The 14,680-nt window shown below is 32.4% G+C and overlaps 1 protein-coding gene across 2 annotated transcripts in view; it reads right to left on the bottom strand.

The window, feature by feature from the left end:
* The window catches only part of klar (klarsicht), a 1,056,371-nt gene that overhangs the window by 707,999 nt on the left and 333,692 nt on the right, over positions 1-14,680 (bottom strand). For both annotated transcript variants that reach the window (XM_075370262.1, XM_075370261.1), the window contains exon 3: positions 2,764-2,873. In XM_075370262.1, coding sequence (XP_075226377.1) covers positions 2,764-2,873 — 110 coding nt within the window. The remainder of the gene's footprint in view (positions 1-2,763; positions 2,874-14,680) is intronic.

The raw sequence follows: 14,680 nt of genomic DNA, 5'->3' as shown, positions 1-14,680 counted from the left end.
TTTCGCAGTTTTCTTCGTTTTCGGGATATTCGCGCACCTCATTGCTTTCTTCGTTTTTGTTGTCTATATTTTCGTGGGTGGCTGTTATATCAGTAACAATTTTTTCAAAAAATTCATTTGTTCATGGTACATATAAAAACGTGATGGTTTTGAAGCAGAACCGGTAGTTATTTGTTAGTTTTGTTTATTCATGGATTTCATCCAAGAATCTCTTGTTTGTGTCCGCTTTTTGATAATTAGTTTGCCTGTAAAAAATAGATTGACTGTAAAACAATATTGCATTACTGTGTTTTAGTTTACAGTAATTTGGTATTAAAAGCGATTCAATTTTTTTATTTGTTGCAGATATTTGGCGTCTGGTTGTTCATTTAAAGATCTTCATTATTACTATAGAGTCGATGTCTCAACTATCAGCAACATCGTGAAGGAAGTAACGAAAGTAATATGGAACAATCTGCACAGCGAATTTGTGCGATTACCAGATACATCTGACTCACGGGAGAAAATATCAAACGGATTTCAGACGAAAGCAAATTTTCCACATTGCCTTGGTGCCGTTGACGGGAAACATATCAGGATTAAAAATCTTCCATTCAGTGGCTCAATGTATTTTGATTACAAGAACTATTTTTCAATTGTATTGCTAGCGGTTGTAGATTCAGATTATCGTTTTATATATACAAATGTTGGAGCGTACGGTACAGACTGCGATTCTTCAGTCTTTAAAACGACTACTTTTTGGCAACTGTTAACCGAAAATAATTTCCATACTCCGACAGCAAGGCCTTTGAACGAACACTGAAATACCGATGTTCCGTATGTGCTAGTTGGAGATGAGGATTTTGCATTACGCAAATACTTAACGAAACCTTATGGTGGAACACATTTAGACGTGAAGAAAAGAATATTCAATTACCGCCTAACAAGAGCTAGAAGATACGTAGAATGTGCCTTTGGAATCTTAGCCAATAAACGGAGAATATTTCATAGGCCTTTAGATGTGGATGTTGAGACAGCTATTTGGATTGTTAAAGCTTGCATAGTATTACATAACTTTGTCCGTGAAAAAGATGGTTTAAATTTGAATGTCTCCTATCCAGAAAAAGAGAAATAATCTGCGTAGTTTGACAAATACACAAACTAGACGGGGAGGCAAAGATACTAATTCAGTAGGGCAATATTTGCTGACTATTTTGTTTCTGAATCTGGGTCACTTCTTCGGCAATATGAAGTTGTCAAGTCATAATAATAATGATAACGTTATTATGAAGTTGTCATAATAATGATATTATTCGTAGTAATCACGCTATTTTTTGTGCAACTATGATTATTTAATGTCGAAAAAGTAAGTTTTTAGTATTATAAAGGCTTATGTAAAATTGTTGTAATTTAGTAAAAAGAATAAAAAACTTCAACTTACAATATTGTTGTCTTTGCTGTTGCTCGATAGCCTGGAACCCTTCATTCAACGCCATACTTATTTCCCGCCAAGCTGATTCTTTAATATGTTTGTCTTTATAGGATTCTAAAAACTTATCCCGTATTGCAGGTCGTTCTCGTACCAGATCAATCAACATTTCGGTATTTATATTATTAATATCTTCCGTACTATAAAATGGATACCATTACACAAAACTAATGAAGCAGGAGTGATCAAACTGCATCAACACAATCCAAAACGCCGACTGGTCTGTCCTTGCCGTACAGTACAGAAACTGTGGTGTGAACAGCGCCACTATCAAACGATTCGGTTATTTCACCGAATCGGTGAATACGGTTTCTGTTGGCAAAACCGAATGTTGATTCCACCGTATACGATGATTTTACCGTATACAGTTAACAACCGAATCGTGTGAACGTGCTCGTGCTTAATACATGCGCCACTGCTATAGACCGTGAAAAAACCTATACGGGAAAACTACCGAAAACGTATCGTGTGAACTAACGCTAACGCTCTCTATCGTACTCTACTACAATTACCTTGAACTTCAGTTGCCGCCTGCAAACTGTGAAACTAAACCACACAGCGAGCACGTTCCGCACCAGTAAATTTATCCATTTTTAACAACACCCGTGACAGCAATGGTGGCCAAATTCGGTACTAATGAACTACGCGAGTCAAATGTTACGTTTTTTTTTATGAAATGAAATAATTTAAAATCGAACCTGTAAATTATCTAAATAAATGTTTATATGTTTTTAAATTTGCCAAGTACTTTTTGAATCGCCCACTAGTACCGTATGAAATTTGATAACCGTTTAAATTTTTTTCCGACAGAATAAATAAATTAAACACTTTAAAGTGTAGAAAGAACATGAAACTTTCAGAAATAACAAATAAAAGTTAACGAAAAAAGATTGTTAACACTACACGTTAACAAAAAAAGGTTAAATTACAAATTCCATTTTCACTGCAGGTAATTTGAAATTCTAAACCGTACTAGTTTTCATCTATTTAATCGATCAATGAAACAAGCTGACTGCTCTAAATATTTCGAGAAAATCTAAAACCAAAGGTTTTTACAGATGATAATTTGTTTTACTTGGTGTAAAAAAAAACCAATTAATTTTAAGATTTTTTAATTTAATCAAAGAAAATTAAGCCTCTGCGTGTAAAATTTTGTAAAATGTACATATATTAATCCACAAACCCAGGACTTTGGAAATATTTTTAAAAACCTAGCATTTACAAATAAGGCAAATAAATTATTCAAAATACAATAATTCGTATTATAAAATACAAGCAAAATAAAAATTACGAACCTATGGCGAGATGAATGTTCTGACACCAATCGAGACTGACGATGGTATCGGCGACGTGCAGGATGTACGTGGGGCGAAAAGTAGTATCTCGGTCGCCCCGGATTAGTCTCCTGAAACAAAATAAAATAAATTAAAATATATAAGTAAACCGATTAATCAAACTGCGGAATCCAAGTCGGAAGTCTGATCGACTTAGAATGTTACTTCTGATCTTTCTGCTCTTGAACGAATGAGATTGCCCGTATCGCGTACAGTTTTGTTATTTTTATATTCTTTCTAGTTAAAAAAAATTAGAAACTAATTATAACGGGATTGTTCTTCTCTACGGTGTTAAGAATACGTACACAAATACTCCATTAGAGAAACTGTACAATAAAATATCATACTCCGCAAAAGTCAAAATTGCTTTACAATTAATAACTTACTATTTACAAGAAGGTTTTGCAACGGGTTGCCTCTTGAGTAGCGTATATTTTAGTGAATATAATAACCCGTTTTATTATTTATCGTACTCCCAGAATCCACTAACAATGAATACATTGTTAAAACGATGTAAAGTAATTTTATCTATATTTACTAAAATGCAACACAAGCAATTCGATATCGCAAATACATTATTCGCTGTAAAAAAGATTTATTTCATTTTCTAAAAACCACTGTGCGTGTGGTTTTCACCAAACGGCCTACAAGGTATCCAAATCAGCTGATTTGGAAGTCGAGAGTTCCAGGGTTCAAGTCCTAGTAAAGACAGTTACTTCTATACGGATTTGAATACTAGATCGTGGATTTCGGTGTTCTTTGGTGGTTGGGTTTCAATTAACCACACATTTCAGGAACGGTCGAACTGAGAAGATACAAGACTTCATTTACACTCATAGTATCATCCTCATCCATCCTCTGAAGTAATACCTGAACGGTAATTCCCGAAGGCTAAACAGGAAAAAACCCTACACAGGTAACCTTGTATGCACACAAGATAGCAACACTTGTATGCTAGTGGCTGACAAAAATCCGCAAGAATATCGGAATATAGACACAAGAGAAAAGGAACAAAAAAATGTTACACAGAGAAAAGACACAAAAGTAACTCTGTGTGTTACACAGAAAAAAGACAAGAGAAAAGGAAAGGAAAAAGAAGACAACCATTCAAAAATGGTGTACACAAATAACATTCGATTACTTACATAAAATTACCAGGAAAAATAACAGATTTTTTTAATGTTACCATTTTTGATGTAATTTTTTTGTATGTGTGATACCATTTCTTGAATTGCTTTTTTGTTTACATTACAGATCCGTAAATACAATTTTTCTATCACCCAAATACAATTTTTCTTAGTTTTAAGTAAATTAGGCTTTAAAAAAAATGAAGGGAAAATATAGTTAGAATCTGTAAAAGTTATAATTTTGCATGGTCATACCTGTGTTAGAATGATTTTGCTGATCCTTTTCTTTTATAAATAGCCTCAGGCACATCCCAAAATAATGTCAAACAGTAATCGGCTAGCATGTTAGGATTCCATTTCCCGATATAGCGGCTTCCCATCACCGAAATCTTTTGTTGGAAACGTTGACCATGTTCGTCACTTATGTCTACGAGGTTGTCCGGAAAAAATCCAGATGCGAGTGGAAAAAATGTATTTCAAAAACGTATTACATCCCATAGCACTGTATGAAGTAAGAAGTTGATTAACAATATCGTGGTAGCGGTCGGATTTTTGTTTGCCGAGAAAATGTTGGCAAACGTCTTTAAATAAAGTCCAACCTGACTTTCTGCATTATTTAACATCGAGTTAAATAAATTATCTTTGACCGACTCTCTTATTTGAGAACCAACAAATATTCCTTCTTTAATTTTTCCTTCGTTTAGTGCTACTCGGCATTTTATATCGCTCCTGCTTCGTCCATCTTTAGCGATTCTACTTCCCAATTAACAAAATTTATATATTCAGCGGTTCATCTTTATTATTTCTACTACATCTCATTACTTTCGTTTTGTTCTTCTTTATTTTGATGCGGTAGTTCTTGCGTAGGACTTCATCCATGCCATTCAGTGTTTCTTCCAAATCTTTTTTACTTTCTGCTAGAATTACTGTATCATCAGAAAATCGTAGCATCTTCATCTTTTCACCTTGCACAGTTACTCCGGATCTAAATTTTTCTTCAATATCATTGCTAGTTTTATGTAAGGATTTAAAAGTAACAAGGATAGGGAAGATCCATGTCGAACTCTCTTTTTTATTATGACTTCATTCTTATGTTCTTAGAGTACTGTTGCAGTTTGGTTCCTGTAAATGTTAGCAATTGTTGTTCTTTTAGCTCTACACTTAAAACCTATTTTTTTTTAAATGCTGAACATTTTATTCTAGTCTACATTATCGAATGCCTTTTCTAAGTCTATAAATGCCAAGTGTTTTTTTGTTTTTCTTTAATCTTCTTTCTACTATTAATCTGAGTGCTAAAATTGCTTCCCTATACTTTTCCTGAAACCAAATTGGTCTTCTCCTAACACTTCTTCCACTCTCCTCTCAATTCTTCTGTATAAAATTCTAGTTAAGATTTTTGATGCACGAGTAGTTAAGCTAAGTGTTCTGTGTTCTTAACATTTATCTGATCGGCTTTTTTTGGCATCATGATAATAAAACTCTTTTTGAGATCCGACGGAACTTCCCCTTTTTCGTAAATATAACACCAGTTTGAATAATCTATCTATCGCTTCCTCACCTTCTCTGTGCAGTAATTCTGCAAGTATCTCTTCTATCCAAGAAGCCTTTCTGTCATTCAAATCTTTTAATGTTCTCTTAAATTCAGATGTCAGTATTTTATCTCCCTTTTCATCCTCTTCGACTTACTCTTCTTCTATAACACCAGTTTCTAATTCATTTATTCCGTATAACTCTTCAATATACTCCACCCACCTACTGACCTTTTCTTTCGTATTATAAATCGGTATACCATCTTTGTTTAACACATTATAAAATTTTAATTTATGTACCACAAAATCCTCCTCAACTTTCCTTATGTTCCGTCTACTTTACCGATGATCATTTCTCTTTCTACTACTGAACACTTTTTTTGAATCCATTCTTCTTTTGCTAATTTGCACAAATTCTGTTAATAACTGTCAACAGTTCCTTTAACTTCCTTCATCACCAGCATTCTTATAATTTCTACGTTCCCATCAGCTGCAATATATCCTTAGATATCAAAGGTTTTCAACCAGTTCTCTTTGCCTTAGTTCGCTTCTGCTGGTTTAAGAGTTTCCTTTTTAATATTCTCCCATTCTTCTCCTACATTTTCTACCTTACCTATTTTACTCAAACTTCTTGCGATGATGCCCTCCTCTAACGCCTTCTTTACCTCCTCTTCTTCAAGCTTTTTTTTAATTCCACCGATTCATGTGACATTTTCCTAAGGTTTTTAAACCCCACTCTACATTTCATTATCACTAAATTATGGTCGCTATTAATGTCTGCTCCAGGGTAAGCTTTGCAGTCGACGAGTTGATTTTTAAATCTCTTCTTAACTATGATATAATCTATCTGATACCTTGCAGTATCGCCTGGCTTTTTCCATGTGTATATTCTTCTATTATAAGTTTTAAACTGGGTGTTATACTAAATTATATTTCGTGCAAACCTCAATAAGCTGGTCCCATCTTTCATTCTTTTTGCCCAGCTCGTATTCACCCACAATATTTCCTTCCTTGCCTTTTCCAATGCTTGCATTCCAATCTCCAACTATTATTAAATTTTCATCCCCTTTTATGTGTTTAATTGCTTCGTCAATTTCTTCGTATACACATTCTACCTCATCATCATCATCATCATCATGGACACTTGTAGGCATATAGACGTTAACTATCGTTGTCGGCTAGGTTTTGATTTTATCCTTATTACAATGATTCTATCGCTATGCATTTTGAAATACTCTACTCTCTTCCCTATCTTTTTGTTCATTACGAAACCTACTCCTGCCTGCCCTTTATTTGAAACTGAGTTAATTACTCTAAAATCACCTTACCAAAAGTCATTTGGTAATTCTCAACGAACCTGGCTAATGCCTACATCTACATTTAACCTATCTATTTTCGTCTTTAAATTTCCTAAATTACCAACCTTTATTAGACTTCTAACATTCCACGTTCCGCTCGTAGAACGTTATTTTTTTATTTCTGGTGACCCCTTCCGCAGCAGTCCCCACTCGGAGATCCGAACAGGTAACTAGTTTATCCAGAATATTTTACCAAGGAAAGCGCCTTCATTTTTATTACATGAAAATGCAGAGTTACATTTTCTTGGAAAAAAAACAGGTTGTCTTTTCCATTGCTTTCAGCTGCGCAGTACTCGGAAGAGTGAGTGATGTTATATGGCCGTTTAAGTCCTCTTGACCTACGCCCGTAAAAACTACCGAAACAGCTGCTGCTCTCTTTCAGGAATCATTCCTTAGTCTGGTTCTCAACAAATACCTCTCCGATATGGTTGCGCTTCAGTCCAGCTGCTTTGTATCATTGAGCACTTTTGATAAATATTCTTATTTTCTACCAATTTTTTTAAATTGTGTTAGTTGATGAAAAAGTTTGAAGGCAATCGTGGAAGTATGCTCAGTATAAAATAGCTTCAGCCTTTTTACCAAGCAGTTTACCTCCTTGCATAAAAGACAGGTAACGACTGGATAAATTAACGGACGTGGACGTCGTAATCTTGGAGGTGCTCGGGGTTGTGTTGTACGGCGACATTTTGTTCAATCATTATGGAGATATCCTACAAAACGTTTCTAACCAGAGACAAATGTTATTTCAAATATGGCACTCTAGTTAACAGGATTTCCTTTTTGTTCTTTAAATGACAGATTAAGATCTTTCAAAAGCAGTAGTTCTATGCTTAAAGTTGTGAAGCACAAGCGATCTCATCAAATCATTGTCCTGATTTTTTCAGTGAAACATTTCATTTTTCACCTCTCAATTTAAATTTTATTAAAGAATTTAAAGATCATAAAAAAGGGATTATGGCCCCTCAAAACATAATACCTTATTATAAATTTTCTAGGTCAGGTAGATCAGTTATATTAATTTTGCAACTTTTTGAGTCCTTTCTGATAAATATATCAGATCCAGTAAACCACAAGAATCGGTAACCTTTACTTAGATTCTATAAACAAATTTCTAAAAAACGGAATCATATGAACATTAATAAAAAAACAGGATCATTTGGAAAGTTATCATCTAACAACGATAATTTATCCTTTAAAATTTTAGCAGTCTAAAACATTGTCCTTTTAAAAACCGAATCGCAATCGGTTTTGACTTAAATTTTTTAGCATATTGTCGCGTATGTTTAATCTACGAGCTACAAAATCTGATTCAGGAAGTTCAATAACCATTTTCTTATACAAACCTTCTAAATTATGTTTTAGTTCATCATTACTTTTTTCAGTTTCCGGCAAGCCAGATACATCAAGATTTTTGTTACGAGAATACCGACTTAAATGCTGAAAATCTTTCTTAAGACAGTAATATTCAAATTTCAATTTAGAAATTTCAGTTTCTTGCTGTTTAAATACCCTAAATAATACTAAAATAAATACCCGTTCCATCTGTAAAAATAGTTTTGAAGAAAAGTTTTTGACAAATATTTGTTCGATAAAATGTTTCAAAGACAAATCGATAGTACCAAGCTCTACAGAAGTGACGTGATGAATTAAAACTATTTACTTTTTTATTAGCCGTACGGCATAAAATACACTTATAATCTTTCCTTTGCATAGTAAATTTGGTTTTCCAAGTTAGAGGTGATAAGCCTGAACATTCAAAATGCAACTTGGATTTACACGATTTGCAATCAAGAAAATTACCATCAGACGGTAATACTGCATTACATTTAGAGCAATCCACGATCTTATTCGAAAAACAGAAAAGACATATTCTACAATGCACCAAAATTACGTCTTTACAAAATTAATCGTTGTCAACAGTTACAAGGGACCTATAACCTTTAATTTGGTTTATCACATATTGAAAGAAATTATTTAAATACAAATAGATAGATGTAAAATGTATAGAGTCTAGGATTAATAATAAATAAAAGTCTATTTACCTTTAATACCGTTAATTAACTAACTTTATAGTTTTAAATTATTAAATTCAGAAATGCAAAACGCAAATATTATTCGTTTTAATTGAAGTTCTTATCTAATAAGATAATTTAAAATTTAAATATTTGTAAAATATTCTTAGTAATACACACAAGAAATAAAAATATTACAATAATTAACTAAAAGAACACAACTTAATAGTAGATACCGATCACTTCGACATTCAACTCAATAATAATAGTAATAATTCCGATAATAATCTCCGATATTGGAAAATTATTTGCAATATCGGCGATATTGGAAATAATTTTCCAATATCGAGTAGATCCCCTGTTTCGATCTATAACTAAAATACAGTATTTATCGACCGCGTTTCGATTTGTTACTGTTTTAATTAAAAGTCAAATTTCCTTCTCTTCATGTTTGGTCGACACTTCTTTCATCGATTTCTCAAAAGTAAATTTTCAACCGAGTTTGTTGTAAAATTGTTATTTGTACACTAGCGCTTTAACAGAATAATTGTACATTAAACCTAAAAAAATTATGTTTTGCAACACCTATTCTTAGTATTTTATAATTTTTTTTAAACTAGTAGATATACTTGTGGGTCCTGTTTATTTACATTTTCAGGTCAAAAACCACAAATTTACCCCTTAATTTAAGTTCAGTATGGCTTCATTATACCCTTCGGGCAGAAAACATTTTACAGTTTAACACGAAAACGAAGCGTTTCCGGACCCATGTTTATGTAAGTAAACTTTTTTTATTTTCACATATAGAAACATATCCTGAAATTATGACTGCTTCTTCGTAAAACATCCCGCGTGCGCGCTTGTGTAATTTCATTTTATATATATATATATATATATGAAATGGCAACTATAAAATGTATTCCAGAAAAAAGATGCAAAGGATTAAAAAAAAATAATAAATATTTGAATAATAATGTCATTATGTAATAATAATGAACAACCGATAATAATCTTAGAAATATAATTTTTTAACAAAATAACGAATGAATTTACAGTATAATAATATTATTCAATAATAATGTATACACACTGTTTACAGAATCTTTTAATACAAAGTAACGGTTGTGTACTGTAGAATAGATCTAATGTTCGCGTCGTAACATTCGTGCGACCGATAGAACGAACAAACTAATAGTAATAATAAACGTACCCGGCGTATAGCGTATATGTTTATTAATACGACGATAGCAACAGATAGGTCACGACCTTTTTTTTATAGCGCATGACCCGGGCGGAATTATTCTGATTATGTACCGTACCGTAGCGCGTATTACTACCTACCTGGGAAAAAATGTTTTAATATTCGACAGATTCATCTAACGTAACACGTAACGACCGCTACACAAACACGGATCACGGCAGATGAAAATCTAAAAGAAAATGTAAGGCCGACCGTTATTATAATCATCATTATTAATGGGATAAGAACGGGGAAACACGCTCTATAGTCTCCCTATAAAATATTATCGATAGTTCGATGCTTATCATATATTATCGATATAACTACGTCCTATTCTTTTAATATGAGATAGGTTCATTCCGATAAAGAGAATATGTCGTACAATCGTTGCCGTAGTACGATATAACGGTGAACTTGTGAAAGGTTAACCGACTGTTACGTTACAAATATGAAAAGCACTAATAGCGACTCGACTATAATTCGACATCGAACATACTGAACATCATTTACAAAATCACCGTTTGTATTAAAATTAAAAATATAAACAAAAATCAAGCCGACTCTAATATCAAAAGTTAATTACATCGCCGATATCAATTGTTATAATGAAATCCTTTCAGCCCCTTAAAAAAGTAAGGCAGATTATCGGAAGGTTACTTTTTAACGACGACCGATTTCTGCCGAAGCCCTTCCACTAAGGTTAAAATTATACGGAGAAACGATAATTTTTTCTTCCCTCGTTAAGCCAATACAAGAAAGACGGCGGTCGCAATACTTAATTATTATAGGAAGGAAAGTTACCGCCATGTTGATACGATTTGATATGTAATAGAAATAATATATTTCACAGAAAGTACACTGCAGGCCGTCAAACGCATAAAAATTAATTTATATCTAAAGAAGAGCAAATATACGTAACAAATATTCTTTAATGCATCTTATATGTCGGTATAAGATGTTAGATATAAGAAGAATCCGGTTTTCTTTATATCTTATAATAATATCTTTATATTAGATAAAACGATAATTAAGTTCAATTACACTAACTTTTAACGTAATTTAATTCACTATTAATAGATTAATCGGTTTAATAAGTTGAAGTTTATCTGAGAGTACGTTTACGAATAATAAAAAGTAATAATAAACAAACATTAGACGCCTCGGCAATAAAATGAAAGGTACAAAGACGTCTGTAGATATAAATGGACTTAACGCACCCCGGGTTGGTCTAGTGGTGAACACGTCTCCGCAAATCAGCTGATTTCGAAATCGAAAGTTCCAACGTTCAAATCCTAGTAAAGGCAGTTACTTTTGTACGGATTTGAATACTAGATCGTGGATACCGGGATTCTTTGGCGGTTCGGTTTCGATTAACCGTACATCTCACGAACGGTCGACCTGAGACTCGTACAAGACTACACGTCATTTACATTCACGCATGTCATCCTCTGAAGTAATACCTTACGGTGGTTCCGGAGGTTATAGAAATAAAATAAAAAATATATACGCACGTATAAATGGACTTATGTTGTTTCAACGGCCGGCCGAACGGGAGATTAGATAGCAAGTCGACTCGAGTAAAAGTTCGTTTATCGTCGGCAGATATCTTACAAGGGCAGGCAGTCACCTTACAATGAATTTATCGATGACATTTAGCAAGCCGGTACGAGGAGGGTCTCTGCTTTAAAACCAAAATGGAGGTTTCCAACTCGGCTCCTTTTTGGAGTAAATTCCATTATAAAATTTTGGAGGGGGTAAAGTAACATAATTGTATTCTTTGTATATGTAAGGTCACAGTAGCGGCAGCAGTAGAGCGGCGAACGTTATGTTCTCATAATCAAAAGGTCTAGGGTTTGAATACCAGCTTTTTTTAACTTTCAGTTTTTTCTTGCATATGTACGCGTTTCATGTTTGCCGATTATTATTTTATTTGAATAGAATAGTTATATTAACCTAAAAAGCTTTATGAATGTGTGAGAATAGAGAACACAGGAGGAATGAAGTATTAACAAATAGATACCAAACAGATTCTACTTTATAAAACTTGAAAAAATAAAAATGAATAAATTTATTTTGAATTTCAGTAACCCTGTTGCAATCTGTAGGATGACAATTATAAAAACAATCAAACGGAAATTGAAAGAGGCAAACCGGAAATTATTTATTTCAATTCTTTCTAGATTAATACAACAAAATTTGGTTGTTGTGTTAATTACTGTTGTATTCTCAAATAAAATAATAATAATAACCACATCCACATGATAAAACGAACAGAAGAAACACGGGAGCAGTCCGAGAAAATAAGGAAACATGGAAAAATTAATAAGCAATAAAATGGGAAGCATTCTACAATAGGCCGCTTTGAAATAAAAAATATTCACTGCGCTAGTATATGTGTAAGAAAACATTAAAAGAAAAGACACGAAGACTCGAATCCGAACATCTAAAACCAAGCTACTTGAACCGCTCGAAAAACTTAAGCTCTATGTTTAAACGAAGTTTACTCTAAAACGGAGCTGAGTTGGAAGCTTTCATTTTGTATTTAATGTACGGTCCCTCTCTCTACCAGCCTGCAAAAGAGTATCGATAAATTCCATTGTAAGCTGACCGCCTGCCCCTGAATTAGCTCTACATATCCTAGAAATTTTGTTTTAAAAAATTCATTTTATCTTTATTACCTTCTTATGTTTTTGAGGCGGTTTACTGTCGTATTACCGAACGGCTCATTCTCACTAGTACAGTTCCTTGTTTTATATCTGTCGCATAGCCTCCTGTTAACGTTATATCATGCTTTATACTTTCTTTACCGATGAGTTTAAAGCATTATAGTAATTAATAGTTTCATAACAAAAAAAAAAAAATAGAGAACGGTTGTATTTTATTCAGCGATCACTGTTCAGTTACGCTGTAAAATTTTACTCCATTACTGAAATTTTTCACGAAAAATTAACGAAACGCTGAAGAATAAAAATGTAGTCTCTACTTTAACACGATTTTATATCTGTGTGAAACGTGTAAAAATCTGTGCTTTTTTATACACGTTCTATTAACTACATAATAACGTAAATTTTCTCATTGCCTATATCGGATTTTTACGGGTGACAGAAGATTTCTCAAGAAACAATCGAGCATTATTTCAAAATAATTCAAATTAGTTTTAAAACAACGCATAAGTTAATTTTAAACAACGTTGTAAAATAATTAATTTTAATTAACCAGTAATGAAATTAATCATTTTAATTAATTATTATTGCGTTTAGGGAATTCATATTAAAATTTTAACAGAATGTACTTTCTTCTTACGAGAATACGATTCTCTGAAACGGGTTAAATACATCAAGCGCAAAAATCGCATTCCTATAAATAAAACTTGGTTTAATTTACATAAAAACTACAAAATAATGATAAACAATACTCAAAAAAATAAGTAAAAGTAATAATCATAATACGAAGAAGCAATTAATCGCTTGCGCTTTTCTCTTAAACAAACTGCGTACCGTTAAATGATAAACATAAAATTGAATAGGTGTGTCGACACCTATTATAAGATACGCCTTGGTATAATAAATAGCAAGAAGGATACAAATATAAAACAAATAATCGTGCGCGCATTAATAAAATCCAACGAATAAACTGGAACACGCACAAACGAAATTAAAAGAAAAAGTACGGTAGCCCTTAGGAGGTGGAAACCTCTTGACGTTTAACAACCGAACCGCACCTTAATTTTGCTACGCGCATCTTTACCTTCCGATGAAACCGCAATTCTTTAAACGCTATAAATGCCATTCATCCTGAACGCCGCGTAAAAATAAAACCTTTCACTTTTGTTTTAACTATTATTACTTTTTTATGCAAATTAATAGTATTAAATAACTTTTTAAAAGAACAATATGATTATAAATAATGACGTGAATAACTATGACGTAGGAAATTTCATCGATCAAGAACCGGAAATACATCATAAAAGTATTTTAAACATTTTTTATATATATATAAATATAAAAAGCAATCTTGTAAATTGATACGCTGTAATATATATATATCAGAGAAAACGATAAAATAGAAGATAAAATGTGTCTATAGTTTTACCTTTTGCACAGTATTATTATTATTACTTTTTATTCTCGATACAACATAATAAATGATACAAGTTGGTAACATGACTTGTAAATATACTAATCATTTTGTTATATTAAATATTTTTTTAAATAGCAATATCCTGCTGAGATTTTTGTTTTTGACAAAGCCTATAATCTACACGAGTAGCAGTGCTATATTATATACATATATAAAGAGCTTTCTACTCCGGATATTAAATTCAACTCCATTTTAAAACTTCAAAATAATAATACATACAACAGCTATAAATCTTATAAAATAGGTTATAAGTTATAAACCTTCAGTTTTCTAGAAATTAAAAGAAAGAAAAAAATATTTGTTCAAATCCAATTTGATCTGGTTTACCTTATTTAACCTGGAAGCCAAAAATTATCATCAAAAAAATTTCATAAATAAAAATAATAAGTTTACGACCAACTTAGATCCTAATCGTGTGGAAGGGGTATTTAATATTATAATTGTAAAATTTAAAACTTAAAAACACGATTCA

The sequence above is a fragment of the Lycorma delicatula genome, chromosome 7 (assembly GCF_047948215.1).
Source record: "Lycorma delicatula isolate Av1 chromosome 7, ASM4794821v1, whole genome shotgun sequence".
Taxonomy (NCBI): domain Eukaryota; kingdom Metazoa; phylum Arthropoda; class Insecta; order Hemiptera; family Fulgoridae; genus Lycorma; species Lycorma delicatula.
The sequence above is the reverse complement of the archived record's forward strand: the minus strand, read 5'-3'. Positions and strand labels throughout refer to the sequence as shown.